The 14941-nt window shown below is 40.3% G+C and overlaps 1 protein-coding gene across 1 annotated transcript; it reads right to left on the reverse strand.

The window, feature by feature from the left end:
* Positions 1-240: 240 nt before the first annotated feature.
* Positions 241-14927, reverse strand: LOC103462630 (BTB/POZ domain-containing protein kctd15). Its single transcript, XM_008405531.2, has 3 exons — positions 14462-14927; positions 6539-6683; positions 241-668 (listed from the first exon to the last, which is right to left on the reverse strand). Exons 1-3 carry the CDS (start codon positions 14662-14664, stop codon positions 336-338), a joined length of 681 nt encoding a protein of 226 aa, XP_008403753.2. The 5' UTR covers positions 14665-14927; the 3' UTR covers positions 241-335.
* Positions 14928-14941: the final 14 nt, after the last annotated feature.

Consider the following 14941-nt stretch of genomic DNA (forward strand, 5'->3'; position numbering starts at 1 on the left):
CTTGCTTGTTTTCCTAAAATTTATGTTTACATTTTGTTTGTATAGTTMCTTGCTAAATAATAAGACATATTCCATATTAAAGCTGAATCTCAGTGATAACTGTGCGCCCAAAGCTCATCTAGGCACATACATCCTCCTTCAAGCTGCTCAGAAACGTTTTCCTGTATTAATGAGAGCATGACGTAAACTGGGTGGGCGTTCTGGAACACCAACACTGTGGCTAATAAGTTTGATTTCAAGTTTTTTTTTTTTTTTTTTTCCCCCAAGAAATTTGATAAATGCGTGACTGTTAACTACGCGGGTATTTATTTATTTTTTTAAATATCTGTAATGTATCAAAAATATTCTCTTTGATGCCTTACCTGCACGGAGTTGAGCCTGCAGTAGCCGTTGAGAGGAAAGCGGATGACGTGCGTTGGGTCCTGGTTCCAGCCGGCGTTGACTGAGTTGCACATAACGTCTCCGGTCTCAGGGAAGATCTCCTCTATGAGGACCTTCTCCCCACTCAGGGCGATCCTCTCACCGAGGTCGGGCGTGACCCGGACCACGAGGCAGTCGCAGGGCTGTGCCATCCGCCGCTGTTCGCGCTCCTGCTTCCAGCGCTCCAGCTCCTTGATCATGGGCGTCAGCTGGTAGTAACGGGCCTCCTCGTACAGCAGGTGGAAGTCCTGCACAGACAGATGAACGTGGAGGTTACAGCGGTGAGTTACAGTCCTTTTGGCTATATGTGTGACTAACACACCATCTTTCACTATATTACATCTCTTCACCAAGGTCACATGGAAAACAATACAGCACAATGCTGTGCAATATAAAGCATGCTAACCAAGAGGCCATACTGTATGCGTGTGTGTGTGTGTGTGTGTGTGCGCGGGTGTGTGTGTGTGTGTGTGTGTGTGTGTGTGTTTTTAAAGAGAAGTCATTTTGCAGTCATTGCTTCACGAAAGATCATTGCTATTAGTTATGCTATTTTTCGTTATTAGCCCGTTTTGTCATCATCTTGTGACTGTCTGCTCTCATTGTTGAATAAACTTTAACATTGATCCATAAACGGCTCCATCTGTTATTTCCGTAAACAAAGTGCTGCTGTGTGACGTCAGCGTTCTTCTTCTGCACACGCGGGTCGCTTTAGTAACACACAGGAGTTTCATTGCGGTTGGGTTTAATTAGTAGTATGAACCACCAAGCATAAAAAAAAAAAAAAAAAAGGATTTCAGCAACAATCAGAATTGCGGCTCAAGACGTGCTGTGTGAACGCAGCCAAAATGTAAACTTAATTGCCTTCAGGAGTGACGGCACATCCTCGGAAGAGAGAAACAATAAACTATGATCAGTGATGGCCTGCAACCAGCAGGACAACATTCTCAGTTAACAAAGCATAGCAGCTTTCCTCCACTGCAGCTCTTGGCAGAGCAGTGCTGGCCTTTAGCATGTTTTGGCTAGCTGACTCCAGAAAGGCCATCAGTGGTGCTCCAGCAAAGTGTGATGGTGCATTCCTGTGTGCAGACAGTCTGCAGCAGATTGCTTCCCTCTCACTCCTGGGCAGGGCTAGCTGGGGGCCATTTGCCCCGGTGCGCTTGCCTCTAATTTCCCACAAGACCAGATGGCACCATCACTCACCACTACCATAGAAAATACAGGGGAGGAGGAAGAAATGTGCAAGTGAACATGAGGACAGTCATCAGCCAAGGAGCCTTTTTAATGGATTCCTCATATAGTGGGGGGGGGGGTTGGGAATATCAGGGGTTATGTTAATAAGGCTCGTGGCGCGATGTTAAGCTCCTATTAGAACAAGATCTAATTAGGTTACACCTAAACCCTGCAAATCTTTTTGCTAAACAATCGGTAATTAATCCATCTCTGTTCTGATTAGTGTCTCACAAGGAAAAAGAATGACAGCTTAATCCAGTCATTGTTTGTGAACTGTCATCCCTGACGCGCAGATATTTTCCCTACATGATGCGCATGTTGCTGAGATCCACGCTGGAACCGTCGTCTGTTTATATTCATTAGCCAAACAAGAACATGAGGCATACAACAGCATCCGAAAAACCTTTGAAAAGTAAGAATGCAAATTTTTAATGATAAATTGTATATGCTTCATCCAGTGAACGCAGCCAGTACAATGCTGCATAAATACTTTTGCTTTTTAGTCTAACTTATTCAACATATTGTTGAACTACTTTGTTTTTTTGTTTTTTTTAAATCTACTACATGTTGTTAGCAGATTTGCACATCCAGAAACTGAAACGTCAGCCCATTTTTTCCGTCTCGGTGAAATCACATGAGATCAGTCATCTGTGACATCTGACAGACGTCGTAGAAGAGATGTGCTTAAAACATGTTTCTGTCCACATTTAGACCAAAAAAGTTTGCTTTTAGACTCATCTGACCATGTCAGCTTCTTCCACATTTAGGACTATATTTTTACGGCAAATATTTGTCTTGTCAATAGATTTTCCCACCTGACCTGTGGAACTATGCAGCTTTCCCACAGTTACCACAAACCTCTTAGTTGTTAGCAATGGTGAACAGCCATGTCTAGCATTGCTATCTTTTCAATCTATCATTGAACATCTACAATTTTCAAATGATAGATTGAACAGTACATTATGAAATGTTCAACGCTTGGAAAATTGTTTTATAAACTAAATCTGCGTTAAATTTTGTCTACAACTTCATCCTTTGGTCTTTGGGTTTGTTCACTAATGTTCTCTCACAAACCTCTGAGGTTTTCACAAGACAGCTGGGTTTATAATGAGATTAAGTAACATATAGGTGGACTCTATTCACTAATTGGGTGACTTCTGGGGATTTTAATACCTATGCACACCCTCCTCCTCCTTTTTTGAATTTTGTTTGTAAAGCAATGTGGAAACAATGTACCAACTTCCCACCACTAGGCACTGATTTATGCTGGTCGTTTAAGCTCTATAAATCCTACTTAGGATTGTGGTGGTAGCTAAAYGGGTATTAAACGTTTTTAAAAGCATTGTAGTTGTGATAGTGTTTCATTTGCTTATCTTTACCTCTGTTGCCTACTGCCGGGCACACAAACAAAAGATGGCAGCAAACATAATTCTGTCACATTCTGTCACTCTTCACCCCTTCATCTGAGCTGTGCCTTCATCTGAGACGTGGGAACGACACCCAAACACAACTCCATCTGGTCTCAGAGTTGACGCAACACATCTTAAGCTCAAGTTCTAATATTTAGGATTTCAGATCGCGAACGAGGAACGGTGGGTCCATTTTTTTCCCCTCCCCTTTTTTCTCCTCCGTTTTCTGTCTCTTTTTTTCCCCCCCTTTCTGTCGGCCTTCTTGCTGCTGCTGACAAAACTCATAGCGAGACGCCCCCCTTCAGGCGGCTCTCTGTATCAAAGTGTAGCTCCTCATCCTTCACAGGTCTGAAGCCATGGATGGATATGTTTTTAACAGGGGTCTGTCTGCGAGGCACTTTAGTCATCCTGAGCAGCGTAGAAAACAACAGAGCAATCCTAAGTGCTGAGGTGAGGATGAGAGGGAGACAAGGCCAACAGCTCTGTCCTGGTTGCTGAAGCTGCTGTTAACGCTGCCAGCTCTACGAGACAATTCATCCCCCAATCCTGTGTCCAGACAGCCCGTTTGAGCTTCAAAATAATGATCCGACCTGATAGCCTGACGGCAAGGCAACATTTCAGGGAAGGACAGGGGGAGGGACAGATGGATAAAGACAAGAAGGAGAAAAAATGATGGAGGATGTCACTATGAGGGAGTCCGACTAATAAAGACCTGCTGTGTCTTCTTAAACTAAAAAAAAAGTGACTAAAACCACACAAGTAGAAGCTCGCAGGATGTTGATTAAACAAGCCGCTGTAAAAAAATAAAAAATACAGCCAACTCCCATATAATGCAGATCAGTCGCAAGAATAAGAACACAACACATAAAGAATAAGTCGATTTAACTGAATAATCTGACGTGACCTCCGCTAACTCGCTCCGTTTTTAAACCATGCCCTCGCTATGACTGAGCATTGCTTACACTCTCCTGATTAATTGTGGTTTGAATAATGAGTCCAGAGGAGGATATTAATAGGGAATATCTTTGTTCCACTGATACAAGCTGCAAAAAAAAAAAAAAAAAATCTTTTCCTATTCTGCTCAGACTTTCACATTGATTTAGCAAAACACACTGCGCCACGGCTGCCAGCAGCAGAAACAGACCCGGCCCTGGGGCGACGGCAAGCCTGATTGTGTTCAGATAAGGACATGCTCAATTCCGCCTCGCACTATTTGCATTTTTTTCTTCTGGCTTCACGCAAATTGAAAGGTATGCAGATCAACACAGGCTTATGCGAGTGGGTCGTAATGAGTCGAAACAATGAAGTCTAACGCATTCTGTGTAAACCGTGGTGCCTGATTGGACTGTCAAGACTTCACAGAAAGCAAGGGGAATGAGGGGAGGGGTGGGGAGAGCAGCGAAGGGGAGAGTGGATGCAAAAGGAAAAAAGTAATCAGCTATGAGTCAGGCAATCGTCTGCCAAAATATGCGGGGCTTTCATGTCACGTTCTGTTGTCTGAGGTTTGGCTCTTGCTCCTACTATCCGTGGGGCCCAGGAAGCAGGCCCCCGGCTCCGAGTGGCTTGGCCTCGCCTTGCTACCTTGTGGGGAAGGATGAACGAGTGAAAAGGTCACTTTGGGTTGCGCAATGGAAAGAAGTGTACACCTAGGAAACCGTAGCACCAAATAAAACCTTGAGAAGGATCCAGCTGTAGGCATAGTCATTAATGCAAAGCCATATATGCTATTGTGCATAAATGTTACTTTTTATATGCAGCGCATTTCAAAAGATGTGCCGTTGTACAGAAAAACATCACCAGTAGGAAACTGACATGTGCAACACATTATTTGATACACAACTAGATAGTGTGCCTTTGGTTGATACGAACATGTGCTTTGGATTRGCTAATAGAGGCCAAGTGTGATAAGAAACTATAATTTATGGTGCCTGTTTCTACTTAAAATAAACTTCATCAATCAAGCTCTGAAACACAAACCAAGTGTGAGTTCTCAGTAAGGCTCAAGTGGATCTGGTGGTTCATAATGCGTAAAGGAACAGTGCACCGATGAATACACGCGCAGTTAATTGGAAAAATATCCGTACCCCTCAAGTTTTTCACAGTTTAGAAATGTTACAAAAACTACAATGTATTTTATTGGCATTTTATGTGATAGATCAACTAACTATAAAAAAAAGATCTAAGTGTGAGCAAATAAAGCCCACCAGTGTGTAATTTAAGCACAGCTGTTTCCTGAAGCCCTTGGAGGTTTGTTCGAGAATATTAGTGAGTAATCAGCAGCATGAAGGCCAAGGAAGATGTGGAAAAGTTCCACTGATATCCACAGTGGAAGAATAAGTCTGCATGACAACTATTAGGTGTGCACTCTACAAATCTGGGCTCTTAAATCGATTGTTGAACGAAGGCCACAGAAATCCAGTAACCTGTCGAAGAAGGTGCTCCAGTCAGCTGAGAACCACATTGAACATTTTAGCTGAGAAACGAAACACTGTTTCACAGAAACATTGCATATGAATCCTGAACACATCAGTAAAACATGGTAGTAACAGCACTTTGCTGTGAGGATGAATTTTTCACAAGGAACCAAGAAGATGGTAAAGAGTTCATACGAACATGGTAGATGTCAACAGAAGAAGTCCTAAAAGAAATCTCCTTCACCCTAATGGTTCACCTCCCAGCAGGACAATGAGCATAAAGCCAGAGCTACAATGCAGTGGTCAGAGCAAAGCATAGAGTGGCCTAGTTAAAGTTCAAACTTAAATTCAATTAAAAATGTGTGATAAGACTTGAAAGTTGTTGTTCATTGAAACTCTTCAGAAAACTGGAACATGTTTTGGTGTGTAGATGTCGATATTGAAGCTGCTACCCAAAAAGATTGACCCTGTTCAGAGTTGCTTACGACATTTTGATGTGTAACGGTGGCACTTGATGAATTGTGATGTTTACTGGTTCACTGTGTGTTGTCTTTTATGACTTTGCATTTTTGTGTTTTTTATGATGTAAAGCACTTTGAACTAACTGCCTTGTTGCTGAAATGTGCTAAACAAATACACTTGATTGATTGATTGATTGTTTGACCTTGCGTGGATCCAGAGGGGCGGAACATAGTGGAAAACAGTTTTATTTCTCAAAACTATGTTCCTTCCACTTTATAATAAAAAATATATATATATACATTCTACTTTGTGTTAGACAATTACATGAATTAAAAGAAATACATTGAGGTTTGCAGCAGTAAAATAATAAAATGCTAATAAGTTCAAATGTTTTGGACAATTTTGCAGAGCATGGTAGTTGAATTGAAAATGTATTTTTTTTAAATCCCTTGAGCGGACAGAAGCATTAAAAAGTACAAACATGAGTAAACCGAAGTGTGCCATCTTTGGAAAAATCTAAAATAATTCACTTTCCAATCACTTATGCCTTGAACTACTTCAGGTTTTCCAGGACAGACGGACAGAAACACAGTGCAGAAATACCTTGAAATCCTCTGGAAGCAGCAGTTTGCTGGTCCTCAGAAAACTGAGAATGTAGCGGAATATCTCGCCGTCCCGATCTATGAAGTAGTGCTGCTTCAAGCTGTCCAACACGATGGGCTCGGTGCCATTGAACAGGCGACTGATTCTGAAAATTGAAACAGACACACAAACACAAACACACACACACACACACACACACATGCAGAGAGACAGCCGCACACACAAACACAACCACATAATGGAATGAGCCAGCTCCCTTCAAATGCATGAAACAATTACCCTCCATTTATTTTTCAATTTTATTAGCACTAAGCTTGAAATGCATTAGCATCACAGGTTGAAACAAGGGGCTTAAGGCACAGTTCCCCCATTCCAGACTTGTTTGAAGTGTCCCTTCTGCAGAGAGATTAAAACAACACACACACACACACACACACACACACACACACACACACACACACACACACACGCATGCGCACACACACACACACACACACACACACACACACGTCTGCTGCTTGTACTTACAGAAATTAATAGTATGAATGTAGCATTACAGCTCTATTATTCCATCTGTCAGAGGGGTGCAAATGAATCAGAGGCAGRAAATGGGGAAGGGCCACATGCTAAAATGAGGGAAGCATGCGGAAAAAAAAAATATTTTACTGTTACAGTTTAACTTTCCTATGAATTTAAATAGAATTTAGTAGCAGCACTCTACTGTATGCAATGCGGCCTGACTTGCAGTTTGGAAAATGTTTAACAACTCTGCCATTTGTAAGAGAGAGAGATGACCCTAAAGCAAAAAGCAAAACAACAAATAAATAAATATGTAGAAATTGTATATGTTGTTGTAAATGTTGTAGAGCAGACATGTACACCCGATAAAATATCTCCACAAAACTACAGCTAATGTTGTTTTTTTTTCTTCTACATATTATAAATCATGATAATTAACAAGAAAACATTAGTTAGATTCAGACTTTTAAGCATTCACCTAAATTTAGCCAACTTTGTTTTAGTAATAAGACACTTGTTGCTGCTCAGTATGTTGGTTTTTCCCCAACCCGTCCTTCAGTGTACTGCATGATTAAGAGCTTATTTGATGTTGGCCACTGGGGCTCATCAAGGCAAAGAGTAGAAATTGCTATTATCTTTAAACTTTCATCACAYGGTGCTGGCCCACGCCTCCAGATACCCATGGACAGATATTTATCCCCACCCCCTCGCCTTCACGTCCAGCTCTCACTTTAATAATCTCATCTAAACACCTCCACTTTATCAGTTTGCTCATTTCTGGTTGCTACATATCCTTATTTAACCGTTAACCGTAACTGTCTGCTTGGCGTAAATAAACAATGTGGACAATCTGCAACACGAAASCACTTTTWCAAATTCACTACACATTTGCAGCTCACTGACAAAGAGCTCTTGGCAGGCCGCTGCGTTGCAATCGTTATGTGTTTTTTTTTAAGTAATCAGGGTTTAAATCATATTAACAGCTTCCAGGCTGGCTGACAAACCTGTGGTGACAAGAGAAATCATGAAAGAAATTTGCAAATTGGCCAGCCGATGCTTCCTTCGGTGCTGGCAAAGTGCTGGAGTTAATAAACTTAGTTGGAGACACTTAAAATTAAAGATGCTCCAGTCAGTCAGCCAATTTTTCTCTAGATCGACTCTGCCGATTGAAATGTTGAGAAATCCTACTTTTAACATCTACATTTGACTTCTTTGGGTTTAGTAAATATCAGAATAAGATTATGGTCAAATATTTTGATGCATAAATTCCGTCTTATCGAAGAACAAGCAGTAGATCTTTCTTCAGGGGAGAAAACTAAATTGTTCAAAATYCGCAGCTCAGACCTCAAAGAAAAAGATTGGTTTTGTCCTGAAAACGCTTGATCAGTGCATCTACAAAAAAAAAAAAAGAATAGGAATGTAAGGATACCAAAAGCAGTCGTGTTTCCAACCACAATTCACTTTATTGAATTTACAACCAGCTCGTGTCTTATGGATTCTTTTAGCTTGAGCGATCAAGTCAAACTGGCCGCCTCTGTTTTCTTTAACTCGACTGTGTGAGGAAGCAAAGACGCTTCTCCCTCCCCTCCTGCCATTCTTCCTCTTTTTCACTCTCTGTCACTCTTTCTTTCTTTTTCTCTTTCTTTCCCTCCTTCTTCTTTTCTCGCACCCCGTCTCCATCCTCTCCCTTGCTTGCTTTCTCTCTGGAAATCGATGCAAAATGCTTTATAAAAAACCAATACTCATCTCCCTGTTTGGCCCGAGGTGTTCCTTTCTCATATGGTCTTGCAATTCTTCCAGCTAGAATTTCACCATACCCCTCCAGGCTAACTCTGTTTTTCATCTCCACTTTTTTTTTCTTTTTTTTAAAAAAAAGCAATTAAAATGCTGCCTGTTTTTCTTTTTCTTTCCCTTTCCACCACTCCCTCTTGTCTGTTGGTCTCCTCATTTTTTCCCTTTTTGTTAAATCCCTGAGTTGGAGGGGTGAGTGGAGGGGGGTGAACAGAGGGGATGTTATTAACAGGTAGGTGGTGAGAAAAGGGCGAGGGAGTGGTTATGTAGAAAAATTAAGAGATGAGATAAACAAGAAAAAAAGAGCAGGCTGATGAGCAGGGAGGGGTGGGCTAAAGAGAGGAAAACAGAGTAGAACAGAGATTAGGAATGAAGGAGTGGTGAACTGAGRCAAAAATGTAAAACTAGAGTCAGAGCGAAGGAAGAAGCTGGGTGTTTGAGTTTATCACGGGAGGGAACGCTTAAATTCTCCAACAGCAGCTCTAAATGGCAAATTGACTGAGCTTATATCATGCATTTCCTGTCTTATTGACCACTGTAAGGAGAGAGCAGATCACCTTCTGATGTTGTGCTAAATAAGCCCTTATCCTCGTTTCTGTTATGCTATAAGGAAGCTTTACCTCGATCAGTYACCTAATGGAGATAACTCACTATGGAGGAACACAAACACATGCAGAGATCTCTGAAAGTCAAATCGCTCTGACATCTGAAGGTTTCTAACAGAGGGAAAGTGAAGGTGGCCCTGCCTGATTCTGAGTCATTCAGTCATTAAGGGACGGTTCTCCAAAAACAAGGACAACTTGAAATTAGATTTTGAAAAAGTAACTTTACTTGTTTAAAGCAGAATTGTTTCCCCCTCTTCTCCACTACCTGTTAATTTAAGTAGTAGTTAAAACTTTTCATCCGAAAGCTGACCAATTAAGGTTTTCTAACCTATTCCTACTGCATGACCATGAYATGACTGTATGTGTCACATAAACAGTCATCAGTCCTAAATATGTTGTTTTTCAGTTAGTTAAGGGGAAAATATTCCTACCAAACGCCCAAATTAAAAAAACTAACCAAAACACACACTACACAAGACAGCGTTGGTCCRAAAGAGCMGATTTCAAGAATATAAACTCTAAAACATCCTTGAAGAGTACTGACGGAGACAATAATGCTTAGATTTACTAAAATTTGTATTTTACCAGAAACAAAATGTATTGATCGCAATATAAAGCTAGATATAAAAATATGTTTTGAAGAACTGAAATTTATTTCCAACAAAGTACCTTTGTATGGCTAAATCATCTCAATTAAAATATTTGTTTTATTATTTTGAAATAATTAATGGTCGTATTAAGAACACTCTGACATAAAAAGTTGAAGCTTCATTCGAAGTTGAAATGCTCTTCCATTTTAAACATCAGAACGATCAACGCTGACAACGACACGTTTTCATTGGTTAAAATCAGCTGATTCCTAATTCGTCCTTCGTTCAAATCTGACATTTACGACCATTAAACAATCAGGGATGCTGAGTCTAACTGGGGCTGGTGTGAATCTCAACTGGTTTGGTTTTCCACAACTCATAGCCACAGTGCTACATCAGTGTAAATCCATTAAATATTTGATCCTCTGTCAGTTTTATATTGAATTATAGATAAGGATCACAGCAACGAGAGGGGGTTTACAACAAAAAAATCACATTTTCACAATCAAATCTAAATATAAACAGCTGTTTCTACTTTAGTATTTAGGGTAAGACACGTCAAAAAMCCCCCGCTGCAAATCATCCTATGTAGTGACCAGTATAACACACAGCTATATGATTAAATAAACATTTAATATTTACTGAATGACTGTTACTTTTACCTGGTATTGTTTTGTTTAATAWCTGTTTATTTATATTTTTCTATATGGATAATATAATATGTATTTATTTAAACTTCTTAATAAAACTGACAGATGACACCTGTAGTACTTGGATCCTCCACCAGAGGGCATAACTAAAGTATAGTTTTTGATTTAGCTGATTTTTAAATACTAACTTTGTTAAAACGGTACAGGTTCCGGGATTACAGCATATAAATGATATGTTTAAATGACGCGTTACGATYTTAAGAATACAGTCGGAATTTGCATTTATGGGATTAGCTAACAGACTATAAACGCATTTTAATACCCTGACTGATATCAAGATTGATCATTTTAAATTTTTGTTAAAGCTGTTGTTTCTCACTGTTTTTGATGTTTTACTAGATGAAAAGCAAAAGCAACATTRAAGCTATCTTTACATTTTGACTGGTTGTTGCTTCTTATAATCTCGCCTCCAGTTCTTTCCTCTGCTCTGGCCTACAACTGGAGCCAAGGTGGCATCAGTTTTTCGGTGCCAGAAAAAAGCAAAGAGTTGGAGCTCAGCACGAGAACCAGTTTATCACAAGTGCTGTTTAGGTGGGAAAACTTCCAGAGTGTACCTCGGACAATTTTTCTTAAATTCCCCACAGTTGCACGGAAACATCTGAATGTTGTTAGATAACATTTCAGAGTAGAATACAACAAAACGAAGGAAAAATACTGGGTTTTTTGGGGGKTTTTTTTGCTTAAGCTTACATTAGCTGAAGAATGCCACTGTTAGTCAGGTTAATTGGCCAAGACTACAAATGTTTTCTTGATCTCTCACTTTTGCCCACTAAAAACTTTACAGGAAAATAAAAACGTCCAGAACAGTTTCCATGTCTCAGGAACATTTCCCYTAATTTCTTCAGCTTCTGTTCAAGTGACTGCTGAGGCCGTCCTGTTTGAGAGCTACACAGAGTGCACATCAATGTTTCATGACCCCTGTCCCTTAATATGGCCCACACAGAAGAAGATGAATATCCGCACATTAGTTACTAGACTAACTTTCTCTTGGCACGCTGCATTATTTAGGGGCCAATCTATTAAAAGTAATCAGCGACTTCAAAAGTCTTTTAGCCCCRCTCTCACTCGGTTGTCACGTTTTCAGCGCTCCGCCCGTGGTGCCCTGCTCGACCAAACRCGGCTCAGCGCGGCACACATGCTCATGCCAGTGTAATTGTTTTGCTTTCTGCTGTCAGCCATTATCCTAATTCACACAAAAGGGGCCCCTCCTTCCTCTGGCTTCAGTGGAAAGTGGAGCCCCGAGGGCAACTGTACGCTGAGGAGGCTGGGAGAGGGAGYGAAACAATGAGTGTATGCATATGTGCGTGTGTGTTTGTGTGTGTGATCCAGAGTGAGAAAGAAACAGCAAGAGACAGATAGAGGGAGTGAGAGGAAGGGAGGAAAGGAGCATGTGTGCAAAGGAGAGGAAGAGGAAAGAGCGCTCCAACCAACTTCCACTGATATCTAGTCTTTACTCCCACTGTAAAAGCACAGTGTGGATGCTCCGACTACTGGCTTTGTGCTGACTTTGAACTGTGCATGCGTGTGTGTGTGTGTGTGTGTGTGTGTGTGTGTGTGTGTGTGTGTATGTGTGTGTGTGTGTTACCGCTTAAATAACTTCTTTGTATGGTGTAAATTTACACCAGTGGAGAAGCACAGCAGCATAAGCGATAAACTACCCACTGCATGAACCTGAAGTACAGCTGAAAGTGCTTGCAGGAAATCATCTCGAGAAAAAAAACCCGACATTAAACCGCTGCCTGGGCAGAGACGTTTTCTTTCTTTCCTTTTTTTTTAAACTCATGTTATGTTGCGGCGGGGATAAAAGAATAAGCTGTCAGGGATTTTCTGTCAGTAGACTTACTGAATATCATAATTTTATTACCAGGGGATTACATGGATGGTTTTCTTGTAGCCAATTTGGCAGATCCTCTGGTGCATGTTTACCTTGGTCCACTGGGGACTCAGCTGATGCACAACTSAAGGTGCTAGAATGCAACAAATGACACTGGGCATTAGACGTAAACGYTGTAAAACGTAAGGGGAGACGTTTCAAATCAGTGGAGGCTCCAGAGTTAGTTTTATTTGCTTCCAGAGTTATGGATTGTGGAGTAACCGTTTCAGGACGGAGCTAATAATGAGATAAAATAGATTATTTCAACTAGTTCTTTCAAATCTGAATCATCCCAGCTAAAACCTTGAAGAGCCAGTATTAAACTGCTTTATTGGCAGCTGTGCCTCCAGAAAGCCATGTCCAGATGTGGGCCACTATAAAAAGTGGAGTGGGACACTAAAACCAAAAGCTAAAACAGAAGGTGAGAAGTTTTATTTAGGCATGTTGCTATCCCAGAACCTGAAATTTAAGTCTTTAATCATTTTAGGATAATAGTCTGTATTTCAAGCTCAAAAATAATCTCTCTCAATAATATGTTTGAATATGTTTGTWTAGTTCCTGGGGTACAAATTGTACAGCATTTTAAATTATTGCATCTCTCATTATCTCACCTAAATATGTGATAGCATTTAAATGTGGGGTCAGGAATGAGTGACGGTCATTAAAAACTGGCCTCTGATGGGTAAATAAAAAAATAAAGAATATTTAAGTTAATAAAATGAATTAATTTTGCAACTCATCAAACCTTATCCTTTCATTCTTCTCTTAAATGTATGCATAGAATAACATAATGTATACTAGATTGTCTGGCGGAAAACCTGGGCGTCCAAGATGGAAAAAAATAAAAGTTTTCCTGCTAAACTTAATCTGTCATTTAATTCCGTGTTGTAGAAAACTGAAAGTAAAACAGGAGTTGGAGCACAGGCTAAAAAATTGTTAACTAAATCACTCGACCGTATCAAATTGTCCTGAGGCCACGTCAGTGTTAAAGTACAGATAATAACAATTATAAAACTGGTCATAAATCAGCAAAAGGTCAATATGTGGCATCCTCATGAGCCTGAGTTTATATTTAAATAAATTAATAAATAACATTTTCAAAGAACGATACGTCTGACATCAGAAGGCAGTTTGTTATTATTCAATGTGTACTTGACTGAGACGTATTAAGTTTAATGATAGCAAAAATAACAAAACCAATCTAACAACCATCTAACTAAATGTTTAAAAGTTCAGTTTAGAGAGGAATAAAATGTCTATACATTGTTTCACACGTTTTGAAGCACGAGTGCACAGCTCAATTGGTCAGAGACGGACCCATAAATCACCAAATAAAACACAGGAAAAAAAAATGATGTATTCAATAAATGATTCAAGAAAAAAAACATCCATAATTTTCTATATTTAATTTGATCAACATGTTTACCTTAGTTTTTTCCCGTCCTCCACTATTAAACTATTTGTACGCTATAATCCTTATTATAAACCAGAAGAAAAAAAAAAAAGCTCTGAGAAAATTGGTATCGGCCAGGAAAATCCCGATCAGTGCATCTCTGCTGTTAAACTGACTTCACTGTAGAAGTTACACAGCAGCTGAACGACAGTGACGCTGGTTAAACAATTTTATATCCGGTTCCTCATTTAAAGAAACAATACCATCGATTTATTCGATTTTAAATAAGTGCGTGTTTTCCATTATTCGATTGAATTAAATGGGTTTGATAATTAGTAATCACTTGTGAATTTGTCAGTCGTTCTTAATAAGTTGCTGAACTAAGTGAATCAGGTAGAAAAATAAAAAATAAAAAAGGGGATAATAAATGCACGCTTCTTACCTGGAGTCTGGGTACTTGGTGAGGGTCGCAAGGCTGCTGGTGTACATGTGTCCTCCGACGTCGATGTGAACGGGGGCGTTCGCCTTGGTCAGCTGAGCCGGCAGAGGGATCCCCTGAGCGGCCAGGGGAGAGACCGGGGACCGGGTCAGAGACAGCCGTGACATGCTTCTTCCCTCCTGAAAGCAAGTGTAGAGAAAAGCCATGGGAACAAAGGTAAAGGAGGGGCGGAAAACACTCTACACAGTGATCCTGTACAGGGAAGAAGAGGGTATATCCTTTCTGAATGCTATCAGATCACTTCCATGTCTGTCTGGTCGCATATTTAGCTTGGAAATTATTGCCACCGCTCTAATTAAGTATGTTTGCATCTTTTCATGCAGCACCGCGGGCTAGGATAGGAGGATGCTTATTAGAGAAGAGGGCTGAGAGAGAGATAGACAGATAGGAAGAGTGTGTGAGAGAGAAAGAGAGAGAGAGAGA

Source organism: Poecilia reticulata, linkage group LG3 (genome assembly GCF_000633615.1).
Source record: "Poecilia reticulata strain Guanapo linkage group LG3, Guppy_female_1.0+MT, whole genome shotgun sequence".
Lineage (NCBI taxonomy): Eukaryota > Metazoa > Chordata > Actinopteri > Cyprinodontiformes > Poeciliidae > Poecilia > Poecilia reticulata.